This window comes from Tamandua tetradactyla, chromosome 11 (assembly GCF_023851605.1).
Source record: "Tamandua tetradactyla isolate mTamTet1 chromosome 11, mTamTet1.pri, whole genome shotgun sequence".
NCBI classification, from domain to species: Eukaryota; Metazoa; Chordata; class Mammalia; order Pilosa; family Myrmecophagidae; genus Tamandua; species Tamandua tetradactyla.
The window spans coordinates 78,727,771-78,742,812 of NC_135337.1; the positions used below are offsets into that span (position 1 = coordinate 78,727,771).

At 54.4% G+C, this 15,042-nt stretch overlaps 2 protein-coding genes across 8 annotated transcripts in view; one reads left to right on the top strand and one right to left on the bottom strand.

The window, feature by feature from the left end:
* The first annotated feature begins 265 nt into the window (after positions 1–265).
* APBA3 (amyloid beta precursor protein binding family A member 3) lies at positions 266–7,030 on the top strand. The gene is made up of 11 exons (XM_077121170.1): positions 266–692; positions 1,286–1,895; positions 1,984–2,023; positions 4,277–4,422; positions 4,544–4,630; positions 4,880–5,032; positions 5,408–5,581; positions 5,688–5,900; positions 6,401–6,520; positions 6,620–6,760; positions 6,855–7,030. Exons 2-11 carry the CDS (start codon positions 1,365–1,367, stop codon positions 6,924–6,926), a joined length of 1,677 nt encoding a protein of 558 aa, XP_076977285.1. The 5' UTR covers positions 266–692; positions 1,286–1,364; the 3' UTR covers positions 6,927–7,030.
* A 98-nt stretch (positions 7,031–7,128) lies between these two features.
* TJP3 (tight junction protein 3) overlaps positions 7,129–15,042 on the bottom strand; it is a 43,729-nt gene continuing 35,815 nt past the window's right edge. For all 7 annotated transcript variants that reach the window (XM_077121160.1, XM_077121157.1, XM_077121156.1 and 4 more), the window contains 7 exons: positions 13,378–13,473; positions 10,679–10,749; positions 10,034–10,244; positions 9,813–9,913; positions 8,546–8,809; positions 7,700–7,746; positions 7,129–7,357 (listed from right to left, as the gene is read on the bottom strand). In XM_077121160.1, the coding sequence (XP_076977275.1) occupies positions 7,255–7,357; positions 7,700–7,746; positions 8,546–8,809; positions 9,813–9,913; positions 10,034–10,244; positions 10,679–10,749; positions 13,378–13,473 (893 nt within the window). In that variant the 3' untranslated portion in view covers positions 7,129–7,254. The remainder of the gene's footprint in view (positions 7,358–7,699; positions 7,747–8,545; positions 8,810–9,812; positions 9,914–10,033; positions 10,245–10,678; positions 10,750–13,377; positions 13,474–15,042) is intronic.

Below are 15,042 nucleotides of genomic sequence, written 5' to 3' on the forward strand. Positions count from 1 at the left end.
TCAATTACTGTCTGAAGGGGAATTTCAAAAGATATTTCCTTGACTTCTTGCCCTTTGCCGATTACTTATTTACTTTAAAGATCACACTTTACACATTAAAAGAAGTTACCATTGGAATCTCGCTGTTTTCCTGCCCTATTGCTAAATCCTTAACCCGCTTGGGCTCCTTGAATCCTCATAATTAAGAGCCAAACCGGAAGTGTACCTTCAGAAGGGTTCCCACCACCACCAGCGCTCGTTGCTTTGTCCCGGGCGTCGGAAGACACCTGCTCGCTCTCCTTTAATATTTCCCAGCCCCCATTTCTTTCCACTATTCCCTTGGAATAATGACCACAACCGTGAGAGGCAGGGAGTGGGCATTAGCCTCATTTTGCAGTTAAGGAAACAGTTTCAGAGGCCACCCAGCAGAGTGAACTGAGGCCCGGGATTTGAACCCGAGTTCCCGACAACCTGTCCCGGTCCTTGCGCCCCCGCGAGGCGAAGCCCGCCGGGAAAACTACATTTCCCAGCAGGCCCCGCAAGGAGATGCATGCGCGGTGGGTGGGAAGAGCGGCTCCGACTGATCAACCGGAGTTCTTGCCGGAATTAGTTAGCGGCCGCGGCCGGAGGGCGGCCCGGAATATGAGGGGGGCGGCCCCGGGGAGCGGGGTCCCGGGTCCCCGCTCGGGGCTCAGGCGACCTCGGATTGGAAAGTAAGTATCCCGGCGGTTCAGGGCAGGGTCTGGAGTCGGTCCCTGAGTCAGGGGTCTTGAGTCAGGGATCTGAGGACCAACTGAGGTGTTACCTTTTAGCTTTAGGTTTGAGGCTGGGCTCCGAGGTGCGCGGGTCTGAGCCTGGGGTCGGGTCTTGACACTGGGTTCCAAGGGCCAGGTGTAGGTTGGAATCCAGATTTGGGGTCCTCTCTCTAGGCTGGGAAAGTTTTTAAGCCTGACATCTGCCTTAATGGCGTCTTGGGTTTGGGGTCTTCCGCCCTAGAGTCTGTATCTTGAACCTGGGCTCATGCCTTGGGGGAGGAGGGCTTGGAAGAACCAGAGCTGGAGGGAGCAGGGTTCCAGAGTGAAGAAGGGTCTCTGGTGGCTGGTACAGGAGAACACCCTGGGGGGTTGGAGCTATGACCTCTCAACTGCCTGCTCTGAGTCCCAGCATCTTCATTTATAAAGTGGGATCATAACAGACTCTTCTTTGCAGGACATTAAATTACGCATTATGTATGGACTGCACCCAGCTCCACCGTGGACCAGATTTGCTACCCAGGAAATCTCATCTTTGAATTTTTCTCTTACAGCTGTATGAGGGTGCTAGCCTGAGCCTGGCATCTGGGTATAGACTTCCTGACCCCCTGAATCACCCCAGGGCTTACAGCCATGGATTTGGAGGAGCCTAGGGACTCTCTTGCCTCCTCTCAGGACCTCGTCCCTGTCTGCCAGTGGGACCCTATTCCAGGAGGCCCCAGCAGCCCAAATCAGATGGAGCTTGACGTGCCAAGTATCCAGGACCTGGTGCAAGAGTTTGACGCTCTGCCGGGCAATCTGGTGGGCCCGTCCCCAGAGGGACCCCCGTGCCCCTTGCACATTGCCACCGGCCATGGCCTCCCCCCGCAGGACATCACCGATGCCCATGGGCTTTTATCCGCCGAGGCTGGACGAGACGACCTCCTCAACCTTTTGCACAGCAAGGAGTGCTCACCATCACAGCCATGCCCCGAGAAGTCTCCAGAAGCTGCTCCTCGCCTCTTGCAGCCCCCCGAGGGTCCAAACGGGGATACTACTACACCAGAATGGGCAGAGGGTGCCTCTGCTGAGCAGGGCAGCAACAGGAGCTCAAGCAGCTCCCCGGAGCCCTGGCTAGAGACAGTGCCTCTGATTGGGCCGGAAGAGCCACCTGCCAGTGCCCAGGTAGTGCCTGCCCCTTCTTCCAGGTCTCCTCCGCTGCCCAGAGGCCAACAGGGGGACTCAGTCCTGGCCCTCTTCTATCTCCTTCCAGAGCCCCAAGACCCTGGCTTCATACCCTGCCCTCCAGGAGGGTGAGTTTCCTGCCCACCCTGGCCCGGGGGATTTAGGGTTTTCCAGAACAACTAGACTCAGCCTCCCCAAATCTGCCACAAAGTTTGGGTTACTCCAAACTTTGGGAGAAGGTTCAGGAGAGGATCTAAGGTTGGGTTTGAGTTGCTTTCAGATGGCCTGGGAGAGGAGAGGCAGTCCTGAGAATGTTGTAGAGTGAGTAGGAGGTGGTAGCACATTTTGAAATTTTAATTGTAGCATTCCAGGTTCTGGAGCAGGGGTTGGCACATCACTGTCTGAAATCCAAATCCAGCCTGTCAGATCTGGCTCTTGTTTGTCTCTTAAGCTAAGAATGGCTTTTGCATTCCCAAGTGGTTGGGAAGAATCAAAAAAGGAATGATATTTTGTGATGCATGAAAATGCCGTGAAATTCGAATTCCATTGTCTATAAAAAAGGTTTTATTGGAACACAATCACCCAGTTCATTTACTCATTTTTCTGTGCAGAAAAGTTAAGTGGTTCCAACAGAAACTGGCTCACAAAGCCGAAAATATTTATTTACTGTCTGGCTTTTTATAGCAGAAGTTTGCCAACCCCTGACCTAGAGGCATGGGGAGAACCATTTTTAGCCTCATAGCTTGTTTTAGAATTTTCCTAATCTGAGGTTCTAGATCAAAGAGCAAGTTCCATAGTGGAGGGGAGGGGAGCTGGTTTGGACCTGTAGCTCCAGGAAGGTTCTGGAATCATGGCTTGGGCTCTCCATGACTCACCTAGGGAGTTCCAGAACTTAGTACTTTGCTTCTGGTTCTTGATTATAAGGAAACCAGGTTGGTGAGAGTTCTGGAATGCTGAGCAGAGCTGTCTGGTTCAACCCAGTTCTAGAATAATGGGACAAATAGATTTTATTGATGGTTCTAGACCGATAGGGTATTGTAAAACTGTGGGGAGAGCTATCTTTTGGTAGTGTAATCAGGAAGTTCTAGAGTAGTGCAGTACCATGGAATTACAATGTGAACCATGGGTGATTTTAAATTTTCTAGTTGTTCACTTAAAAAGTAAACTAATAAGTAAATTAACTTTAATAATTTATTTTGATAAACTCTGTTTAAAATATTACTATTTCAACATGTAATCAATATTTTTAAATTATTTTATATTTTTTTCCACACTAAGTCTTTGAAGTCCAGTTTGGACTGGCTACGTTTCAGATATACAATAGCTACCCATGGCTGGTAGCCACCATATTGGACTGTGTGGTTTTAGAACCCAGGAGTGGTTCTGGAATAATTAGATCATGAAAGAAAATGGGCAGAACTGGTTTGATCTGAACTGATTTGAATTCACTTAGGTGTGTCTAGAGCTGGTGCTCCTGATTCTAAACCAAAGAGCAATAGCTATTGGTTAGAAGATTCTAGAGCTGCTGACAGGCATGTCCAGTTCCAGTTGCATGGGGCATTCTAGAATCAGGGAGTGAACTGTTACGTGGTTCTGGGGTGGATTGGAGGATTCTAGAACCATGTGCAGGGTGTTTCTAGACTATCCCAATAATTCTTAGACTCTCAGGATGCAGCTGAGGCCGTGAAGTATTTCCAGAGATTCTAGACCCTTAGAAGGAACCTCCTGATGGTATTGTGATTAAGATGTTCTAGAACCAGGGAGAGGATGTCTTTTTTTTCTGGTGTGGTGGGGAGTTTCTTGAATTGTTCATGGAGTCCTGTAGATTGAGACGTGTCGGGGGCCCTGGAATCATAAGAAGCCATCTGGGGTTCTAGACAGTATGAGAGTTTTAGATGAGGGAACATTGCCTATTCAGATTGGGCAGTTCTGTGACCACGGAGTAGTTGCTTGCAGTCCTGGGCTTATTGGGGGAGAATTCTAGAACAATGGGTAGAGCTGTCTGGTTCTGGATCAGTGGTGGGGGAGGCATCTCCAGAATCATTAAGCAGGGTTGATTATGTTTCTAGAATGTTATGGGTCTCAGGAATGGAGCTGTCTGGTTGTAGCCACATCGTGGAGTTCTAAAATCCCAGGGTAAAGCACCCGTGAGTGTTAGATCTGTGGTTGGCCTCGGCCGTGGTTCTAGCCTCATAGGGGGCTTCTAGAACTGGGCACCCTGCCTGGAGTCCTAGAGCTATGGACAGAGCCAGCTCTAAATCTTTGGAGGGCAGAGTCAGTGGGCAGAGCTGGGGCTGGCTCTAGAGTGCTCAGCCATGGGAGAGCACCCTGATGGAGGGATCCCCCTGAGAGCTGAGCCTGCTCCCCGTTGTCACCCCCAGCACCCGGTCCTTGTGACCACGAAGATCTCCTCGATGGCGTCATATTCGGGGCCAAATACTTGGGCTCCACGCAGCTGGTGTCCGAGCGGAACCCACCGCCCAGCACACGCATGGCCCAGGCCCGGGAAGCAATGGACCGCGTCAAGGTGAAGCCAGGGCCAGGGAGGAGGGGTCTTCCCGGGGCCTGCGGTGAGGTGGGGGTGAGGTGGGCAGAGGGGTGCAGGCTGGGTTTGGGGGGACGTCCACCTCCCCCACCACCACCCACAGGCACCTGATGGGGAGACGCAGCCCATGACAGAGGTGGACCTCTTCATTTCCACCAAGCGGATCAAAGTTCTGACAGCGGATTCCCAGGTACCCATCAGGGCCCGGGCTTTGACCTTTCTACCAGCCCGTCCAGCCCCCGGGATACTGGCTATTGCCGCCTTTTCCCATGAGCCTTTGGTGCGGGGAGCTGACTGCCCCAGTCTTTCCCAAAAGCCCTATTTCTTTCCCTAGGAGGCTGTCTCCTGGGACTCTTGTCCTGGGTGGGGGTGGAGGACTCCCCTGGGTGGGTAGCCTCGGCCTCCGCAGCCCACCCAGCTGGGTCTCGCCTGCCTCCAGGAGGCCATGATGGACCATGCCCTCCAGACCATCTCCTACATCGCTGACATTGGCAGCGTGCTGGTGCTCATGGCCCGGGGACCCCCTGCCCGCAGGCGTGTAGCCCAGGACCGGGCGCGCAAGCTCATCTGCCACGTGTTCCATGCCGACGATGTGAGCCGGCGCCCCGGGGTGGGCAGGGACCAGACCCCCCCCCCCCCACTCAATGCTGGCAGCTGCCCACTGAATCCCTCCCGTCTATTCTAGTCCTTTCCGTGAACCTGCGCCAACCCTCCCACCTGCCTTTCCAGCCCCAGGGCTACTGGCTATTGCCACCTTTTCCCATGAGCCTTTGGTGCGGGTTGCTGACTGTCCCCGTCTTTCCCACAAGCCCTATTTCTTTCCCTAAGAGGCTGTCTCCTGGGAATCTTGTCTTGGGTGGGGGCTGGAGGGCTCAGGACCCGCTCTGGGGGTGGCAGAGGACTTTGGGCAGGGAAGATGGGACATCCCCAGAGAGATGCCACCTGACCCCAACCTTTGCCCCCACAGGCCCAGCTCATTGCTCAGGCCATCGGCCAGGCCTTCGCCGTGGCCTACAGCCAGTTCCTGCGGGACAGTGGCGTGGACCCCAGCCAGGTGGGCACCCTGCAGAGCCAGGGGGCCCCCGGCCACCTCCACAACGGCGACCTGGACCACTTCTCCAACAGCGAGAACTGCAGGGATGTGAGTGAGGCCAGCCTGGCTGCCCCCCGCCCACCTCCCCAGCTGCCCCCCAAACCCACTGGCCCAGCGACCCTCACGCCTCACCCTGCCCCCCACCCCCACCCAGGTGTGCATCGAGAAGCGCCGAGGCGAGGGCCTGGGCGTGGCCCTGGTGGAGTCGGGCTGGGGCTCCCTGCTGCCCACGGCTGTCATCGCCAACCTGCTGCATGGCGGCCCGGCTGAGCGCTCGGGGGCCCTCAGCATCGGGGACCGGCTTACTGCCGTCAATGGGACCAGCCTGGTGGGGCTGCCCCTAGCCACCTGTCAGGCTGCCATCCGTGTGAGTGCCCTGGGGAGAGCTGGGGTGGGTGGGTACCTGGCCCAAGGCCCCCCTGCAGGGCAGCTCCACTAGCCGAACCCCCAAGAAGGAGAACTGGTGCCCAGGGACAGTCCCTCCCTGCCAGCATATACCTAGGGAAACTGAGGCTCATAGAGTGGACAGGTGTCCAAGTCGTTAACCATTGTTGCGCAGATGGGGTAACCGAGGGCCAGAGAAGGGCAGGGGGTGGGGGCGCAGTCTGCCCCATTCTAGGCAGATTTTTACCAAACATTCACGACCCTGGCTGGTGGGCACGGCTGGAAACCAAGGCCTGGCCAGGTCCGAGGGCACACTACCTGGTGATGGTTCTTCTAGAACCTGGGCCCTTGGTTCCAGCCCTCCACTTAGCAGGTGGGGAAACCGAGGCCCAGAGAGGGCAGCCAGCCGCTAGCCCAGGGGTCCAAGCCCCCCATCCCACCCCTCCTGGGCGTCCCTGTGTGACACAGCCACCCCTCATGCAGGAGGTGAAGTCTCAGACATCGGTGACCCTGAGCATCGTCCATTGCCCGCCCGTCACCACAGCCATCATCCGCCGACCGCATGCCCGCGAGCAGCTGGGCTTCTGCGTGGAGGATGGTGTGGTAGGCCCCGGGGGGAACCGGGGCAGGGAGGGGGCATGTGGCTCCCAGAAGGGCCCGTAGAGCAGCGCAGCCCCCTCTTCCCCATCTGCGCACCCCCAGATCTGCAGCCTGCTGCGGGGCGGCATTGCTGAGCGGGGCGGCGTCCGCGTGGGACACCGCATCATCGAGATCAATGGGCAGAGCGTGGTGGCCACGCCCCACACCCGCATCATCGAGCTGCTCACAGAGGCCCACAGTGAGGTGAGGGTGGGAGGTGGGGGTGCGGGAAGAGGCCCCCCACACCCCCCGCCCCCAGGCTGACCCGGAGCCACCCACCTCCTCCCTCCACCTCCAGGTTCACATCAAGACAATGCCAGCCGCCACGTACCGCCTGCTTACGGGCCAGGAGCAGCCCGTGTACCTGTGACCAGCCGTGAGACCCTCAGCCCCGCCGCTGTGCCTTAGCCCCAAAGCCTTCTCAGCCCCGTGTTATTTTCTGATGTATAAAAATTAAACATTTTATCACCTGGGGCCAGGGTGTCAGAGTAAGGTCAGTGACGCTGAGAGAGGAAAGACACGACTAGTCCTCTCTTGCCTTGTCCTTCCCAGAAGCCACTAGAAGCCGGGGGTGTGAAAATACTCTGTTTATGAAAGCCCAGGAGAAGGGAGGCAGGGTTCCAGGTTCTCTAGAGGAAACTGAGTCCCGGCTCCAGGGAGGAGAAGAAAGGACGGGCCAGCTGGCAGCTGCGCAGGGGTCACAGGTCAGTGGCTGGGCCCCAGTCATAGCCATCTTCGTCTGAAGACTCCATGTCTCGGGCTCGTACAAACTTCTTCATTAGGGCCTCCCGCCCGTATGTCCTGGATCAGGAGAAGGAATAGAGGATGCAGGTGGGACAACTGTGGATTCACCCATCATTAAGTTAGGCTGACTGCTAAGTAGAACAGGGATGGGGAGAGATAAGACCAAGCATTCTGGAGCAGGTCGTCATGGATGAACTCCTATGTATCCTTCAAAGCCCCAACTCCCATGTCTCCTTCAGGAGGTTTTTTTAATCTTTCTAGGGCAAGGATTCATCTTGTCCCTTGGTCTAGCACTGCTATGAAAGCATAACTTGGTTCTAGATCCTTTCCACAGCCCATAAAGTCGGAATCCCAGAGAAAGGGTCAAGGGGCCCCAATGTGGAGTACAGGGGCTCTTACCGAATGCTGTCCTGTCGCCACTGACCCTGGGGGCGCCGGCTGTCCACCTTGGGAGAGAGGGAGTCAGGAGTTTTCCACACTTCCCCTCAAAGTAGGCTGGCTAACCACCCTCATCCCACCTCCCCATCTTGGCCCAGGCAGTACCACCCACAGAGTTTCTCCTTTGCCCCAAGTCTGCAGGGCACCTCCAGAGAAACTGAGGCTGGGACAAGGGAAGGATTTGCCTGAGATCTCCTAGCCTGTCAGCAAAAGGGAAATTCCATTTCACATCAGTAAAATTCTCCAGAGGACTGTTGTAGCAAGTTCAATGAGTTCACATCTGTAAAGTACTTACAATAAAACACCTGCTCAGTAGCAGGCTACTAGCAACAGTTGAGTATGTTGGGCACTGCAGAACCCCCAATGATGTCTATTCTGATTAAAGACATCATAGAGTTGTACATTTGTTACAGCACTTTCATAGTAAGGAGGAAACTTTCATCTGGAGGAACAGGTGCCTTCTAACTCACACTGTCATGTCACACTGTTCACATCTGTCCCCATGTCCCAGATGAGGAAACTGATGTACAAGGAGGTTGAACGTTCACTTACAGTTGCTGTGTGACTCAGTTGTTCAAATACCCCGGGTCTAGGTCCCAAGGACCATTATCAGAGAAGTGTCTAGCCTGTGACCTCCTACGCATTCTTCAAAGCCCCAGCTACAATGCCCCGTCCTTCTGGCAGCCTTTCCAATTCTCTTAGGAAGAGGGTTCCTCCTTCCCTGGCCCAGAAGGTCCCCAGACTGTGTTCTCTGCCCTACACTGGTGTCCCCAGACCCTGTTGGGACCATGCCCGTGGCCTGCTCACCTGGCCTCCCCGGGGAGTGGAGGATCTCCCATGCTCCCCTGGGCTCTGGGGCTCATCTGCTAGCACAGGCTCCGAGGACCGGGCCAGGGCTGGTGTCGGGGGCCCCTCATCCACGTCTGTGTGGGGCCCACCCTCGCCATCCGTGTAGCCCTCGCCGTCTGTCTCGTAATCGCTGTTGGGCCGGCTGTCGCAGCTGAGGTCAGCAGAGCTATCGGCCAGGTCACGGAGAGGAAGGTCCAGGTTGTCTTCTGAGGAGCTGTCCAGCTGCGGGGTGGGGAGGGACAGGTGTGGACGCTGGCGGAGCTAAGATACCCCCTCATCCCCAGACCCTACCCCAGACCCCAAGCCCCAGACCAATGCCCACCTCTGGTCCCAGAGCAAATCCCTGACCCCGTGGCACCAGCCTTCAACCTCCTGTCTGAAACCAGGCCGACTCCTGACCCTCAACTCCCGGTTGGGTTATGGCAATTGACCCTTGTCCCGAAGCTGAGCCCACAAACCTGAGCTGAGTCCCCAGATCCTTAACTGCAGGCCAAACGCTGGCCAAGACTACCTCCCCAACTCAAGCTTAAACCCTTGGCCCTGGACCCAGTCTCGAGAGAATCTCCTGCCCAGTCTAAGGCCCCAGCCCAGGCAAAGGCCCCTTTCCTTTAACCCATGGGTGAGTCTTGAGCCTTGACCCTGAGCTGACCCGATCCCAGGCTGAGCCCCTACATCTGAGAAGACTCCAGCCCCTAAAGTTAAGTCCCCCCAATCCTACCTCACCCCAGGTACCCCACTGTTGGGGACTGAATCGTGCCCCCCCCCCCCAAAAAAAGCCATGCTCAAGCCTCAGCACGCATTCCTGCAGACCTTTGGAGATGTTAACAGGGTGTGGACAAATCGAACCGGGGTGGGTCTCAAGCCACACAACAGGAGCATTTATAAAAAGTGGAAACCTGGACTCGCATCAGTGAAAGCCACACAAAGCCACGGGAGAAGATCAAGGATGGTGCCACGTGACAAGCGCTGGCCAAAAGCTATCACCGGAATGTCACGGCCCCTGCTGAGACCCCGATGTGGGACCTCCAGCCCCCAAAAGAATGAGATGAGAAACTAGTGGCACGGGCCCAGACCATCATCCCAGGCTGAAACCTACCTCTGGTCACACGCCTGACCATGCCCAGTCCCTCACTCCAGGCAGAGGCCTCGTGCCACCACCCCCAGGGCTGAGACCTGCCTGGGCCCCCCCCCATCCACTGCCCACCCCGTACGTGGCCGGCGGTACCTGGTCCTCAGCCGTCCAGATGGGCTGGGTCTGCTGCTCTTGGATGACAGCCTTGAGTTCCTGATACCAGGCCATGCTCGTGCCATGGAGAGGGATGGTGGCTGCAGGGAAGCGGAGGTGGGCATCAGGATGGCCGGGAGACCAAGGCCGGAACCTCCCTGCCACCCCACCCCACCCCGCCTGCCGACTGCCTCCCCTGGGACCCCCAGCTCCCGCCCTACCCGTGAAGAGGTGGCCGCTGTGCTTCCGCAGCTTCCGGGCCTGCGCGTAGAGGCGGCGGGAGCTGCGGCGGGAGGCAGGTGCCAGCCACTGGCGCAGGGCCTTGAGGGTGGCCCGGCTCTCAGGGTCGCAGAAGACCACGATGGGGTAGTACTGCACATAGTTGAGGCGTTCGACCGCCGAGGGTGTCACGTCCAGAAGTGCATGTTTGTCCTGGGCCGGGCCGGGACAGGGGTCAAAGGGGAAGGAGACAGAGAAAGAGAGGCAGAGAGACAAGGGGGAGAGCCACACACAGGATCAGAGTCAGACAGGCCAAAGGAAACAGAGAGAACGAAGAGTCTGAGGTCAGAGTGGACCCCAGCCTCTCATCTGCAGGCTAACATGTTAGGGGTAAGGACTATTGACAAGCCCAGGCTGTGGTGGCCTAGGTGCCAAGTTTTAGTTTGTCCGCCTCTGCCTGGGTCTCATGGCTGTGACTCAGGGTAAGCTCTGGCCCGCTTGGGTCCCCAGAGTCACAGAGTGAGAGAGGGGCCTTAGGAAAATGGTGCTTGCTGGCATGGGGTGGGACAGACCAGACCGTGTGGCTGACTGCCCAGGCCTCAGTTTCCCCGTCGGTGAAATGAGACCCATGGCAGAGCCTGGCTTACCTTCTCGGCTATTACACGCACAGTGTCCAGTTTGATAATCTTTGAGGGGCCCTCGATCCTTGACACGCTCTCTGTAGGGAGGGAAGGATGACCAGCAGCCTCAGGGGACAGTCCCCCAGACCTCCCCTGCTCAGGAACCCCCCATGGCTCCCCAGTGCCCTGGAAAGAAATCCAAATGGCAGCAGCAGCTCTCATTGGCACCACACCTGACGCTGCATGGAACAATTCCACCTGAACCTCAGCCCTCACCTCCACCTGAGGAGGGGCAGCTATTACTGCCCACCTGGCAGATGGGGAGACCAGGCCTCAGAGAAACGAGGCCACTGGGGGGGCAGGGAGGGGCCTGCTGCCATAGCCGTGCTCCCAGCTACTCCCCCTCCTGGGCCCAGTGTTAACTTGAGGCCTTCTCCAGCCCTCCCCATCTGTCCTTTATGACCTAGAATGAAGTACTGCCTCCTCCAGAAAGCCCTCCTGGAAAGCTTGGAGTCTGAGGAGGGGAGAAGAAGTCCATAGCATGGCCTCACTTGAAAACCACTGGATGGGGGACACGTTGGCAAGTAGATGTGGCATCTCCCCACCTTTGAGGCCACCTGACTAAGAGCTAGATGCCTTGGGGCTTCATCTGTTAGGTGCTCTCTCCTTCCCAGGCACACAACCCTCTAGGGTTCCCCATCACATGTCAGAACCAAACTCATCCTCTTCATGGAGCCTCATGGTGCTGCCCAACCCACTCCATTGTCCCTTTGTCTTTCCCCTCACTCATTGTGCCGATTTGAAATCATTCTGTACCCCAGAAAAGCCATGTTTTAATCCTGATTCAATCTTGCGGGGCTGGACCTATTGTTTAAGATGGAGACCTTTGATAGATTGTTTCCACTGAGACTTGGCAGACCCAATTGTGGATGTGGCCTTCTGATTAGATGGAGATGTGTCTTCACCCATTCAAGGTGGGTCTTGATTAGTTTACTAGAGTCCTTTAACAGGGGAAACATTTTGGAGAAGCCTCAGGTGCAGGTGCTTAGAGAACAGTTGCTTCAGAGCTGATAGAGACACAGGCGTTTGGAGATGCTTGGAGTGCCACCACAGAGAGCAGATGCCTAGACACAGATGTTTGGAGATGCAGAGCCCAGCAGATGTCGCCATGTGCCTTCCCATGAGATGCTAAGCAAACCAGAACCCAGAGTTGTGTCTTGGAGGAGCTAAGTGAAGGCTCATAGATGCTTAGAGAGGAAACCACTGGCATCAGAAGCTGGAAGCCACCGAGCCAGGAACAAAGACCAGCAGACGTCAGCCACATGCCTTCCTATGTGACAGACATCAGCCTTCTTTGAGTCAAGGTATCTTTCTCTGGATGCCTAAGTTTAGACATCTTTATAGCCTTCGAGGTATAAAATGTAATAAATTCCCCCCTTTAAAAGTCGTTTCATTTCTTGTACATTGCATTCTGGCAGCACTTAACAAATGAATACACTCATCTTCTCCCAACTTTCTGTCCTTGGAATACAGGAGCTCGTTCCACCCTCTGGGCCTTAGCACTTGCCATTCCCCCTTTCCCTGGCTCCTTCTCATACTGGAAGGCCAAGCCGAAATGTCATTCTTCAGAGAAGCCTTCCCTGACCATCCCGCTGCTATTTTATTTTCCTTCTCAGCAGGTTTTGTTCTAGGACTTTCCCATTTTTCTCTGGCTCATGGGTTGGCAAAACTTTTCTGTGAAGAGCCAGATGGTAGATGCTCAGCACAGAACAGCTCCAGACAACACGCAGAGCCACAGGCATGGCATGTGTCCATACACTTTATTTCTGGATGCTGACATGTGAATTTCATTTTCACGTGTCACAAAATATGATAGTTTTTTTTTTACTTCTTTTCATCTATTCAGAAATGTGAAAAACATTCTTAGCTCACGGTTCATACAAAAACAGGTAGAAGGCCGGACACAGGCCATGGGCCATGGTTTGCTGACCCCTGATATTCTGGGTTGAACTGGGTCCCCCAAAGAGATGCGTTCAAATCCTAAGCCTGTGCACAGGACCTGATTTGGAAAGGGAGTATTTGAAGATGAGGCCAAACTGGATTAGGCTGGGCCCCGATCCAAAATCTGACAAGTATCCGGATAAGGGAAGGATTGGAGACAGAGAGGGGACGGTCATGTGGCCAGTGAGGTGGAGAATACCATGGGTGGTCAGCAAGCCTCTGCCAAATGCCAGAAGAGTGGCATGGAACGGGTTCTTCCCTATAGACTTCACAGGCAGCGTGGCCCTGCTGACAGCCTGATTTTGGACTTCTGGCCTCCAGAACTGGGAGATGATAAATTTCTGTTGTTTTAAACCACCCAGTTTATGGCACTTTGTTACAGCAGCCCCTGCTCAATAATCATCTTCTGAATACATGATCAGGTGGCATCTTAGTTCCATTGAAAATGGCTTCCTGGTAAACTGTGTTAAGAAGGATTCTGAGGCTGTGTCCAGGCAGGAAGTGTAGCAAGATCAATTGGTGAGTGAGGCCTGGCTCAGGCAATGGAGTGGGGACTGGTGCCCACCAGCCTCGTGTTTGTCATCTTTGTTCTAATTCTCTCCCTCTAAAACAGCAGCATTGGCCACCCCCTTGTCAAACTCCCTTAACCCCAGGAATTGGGAAGGAGCTATGAAATGATTAAACAAAGGAGCTTGTTCTGGGACCTGATTGATCTGATTTCTCACCTGCAATTTCAAACTCGTCGGGCATGTCAGTGGTCAGCTTCTGCATAGCGATGTCGGCCATGGGTCCCAGGATCACCACTGGGCGCTTGAAGCTGGCTACAGGGCAAAGAAACGGCCGGATAATCAGAACTCCAATTGCCATAGAGCTGCTAGCTACGTACTGCCTTGAGACTATACGGCTACATTTCCCAGCCTCCCTTGCAGCTAGGTATTATCATGTGACTAAGAACTACATCTCCCAGACTCCCTCATAGGCAGGATTACCACATGTGTTAGTTAGGTTCAGTTGTCAACTTGGCCAGGTGAGCATACCTAGTCTTGTTGCTGCGGACGTAAGCCAACGGTACGTGAACCTCATCTGTTGCTAATTACATCTGCAGTCAACTAGGAGGCGTGTCTGCTGCAATGAGTGACGTTTGACTTAATTGGCTGGTGCTTAAATGAGAGAACGCAATGTAGTATAGCCTAAGCAGCTCGGCATTCCTCATCTCAGCACTTGCAACTCAACCCAGGCCTTTGGAGATGCAGAAAGAAGTCACCCCGGGGAAAGTTGTTGGAACCCAGGGGCCTGGAGAGAAGACCAGCAGAGACCATCTTGTGCCTTCCACATAAGAAAGAACCTCAGTGGAAAGTTAGCTGCCTTTCCTCTGAAGAACCAACAAAATAAATCCCCTTTTATTAAAAGCCAATCCGTCTCTGGTATGTTGCATTCCGGCAGCTAGCAAACCAGAACACCACATGACTAGGGACTACATCTCCCAGACTCCCTTGCAGCTAGGTATTGCCATGCCACCAAGTTCTGGCCTATGGGATGTGTGCAGAATAACTTTGTGCAATGCTGGGTTGTGTTCTTCAAAGGAAGGGGTAAACTGTCCCCTCCTCCTTTTCTGTTTCCCCTGACTGGATGAAGGCACCATCTTGGACTATGCACAAAACACAGAAAAACAAGATGAAATGTGGCTAGGACCCTGAAACCAAGAAGCAACTCACTCTAGGGCCTGTTACTTGAAGCAGAGACTTCTCTTTTGCTCAGGCTGCTATTGTGGTTCTCTTTTATAGCCTTGGAACCTCCTAACTCAGGAGTCAGTCAAGGACAAGCTGTACAGGCCAAATCCGGCCCACTGTCTGTTTTTGTAAATAAAGTTTTATTGGCACACAGCCACTTATTTACACATTGTCTACAGTAGTTTTTGTAGGGAGTTGAGTGGTTACAACAGAGATGTGCAAGCCACATGGCCTGCAAAGCTGAAAACCTTTACTATCTATCCCTTTACAGGAGAAGTTTGCTGAACATCTGGCCAGATGTGGAAAGTGTCTCGATGAGAGGAAAGCAGAGGGCCTGGTCCCCTCTTCATACCCTGAAGCTTCTTTTTTCCTTCCTTCCTTCCAAAGCACTCTCCCTCTCTTAAAAGCTAGATATATTCTGATGTCTCGACTGTTCATTGGCTAGGAGTAGAAATTAAGCTTGGCAGCTTTTTATTTCTTAAGTCTATTTTGGCTGAGCTTTGGGGCAGCAGCAGGAAGTCAACATTCAAAGGTTTTTGCTGAGCTTGGCCCATTCCTGTCCGGGGCGATTTGCTTTCCCATCCTTTCCATGGTTTTCTAAAGCCTCTGCACCTGCTTTTTAATCCCTTCTCCTCTGGGACTCCTGTCAAGGGCTTAATT

What these genes read in the sequence shown, in the direction of transcription:
- APBA3 (XM_077121170.1), top strand. Translation starts at nt 1,365, where the DNA reads ATGGATTTGGAGGAGCCTAGGGACTCTCTTGCCTCCTCTCAGGACCTC. An exon ending in AGCCACCTGCCAGTGCCCAG is followed by an intron (nt 1,896 to 1,983) that starts GTAGTGCCTGCC and finishes ATCTCCTTCCAG; the next exon opens with AGCCCCAAGACCCTGGCTTC. An exon ending in CCTGTCAGGCTGCCATCCGT is followed by an intron (nt 5,901 to 6,400) that starts GTGAGTGCCCTG and finishes CCCCTCATGCAG; the next exon opens with GAGGTGAAGTCTCAGACATC.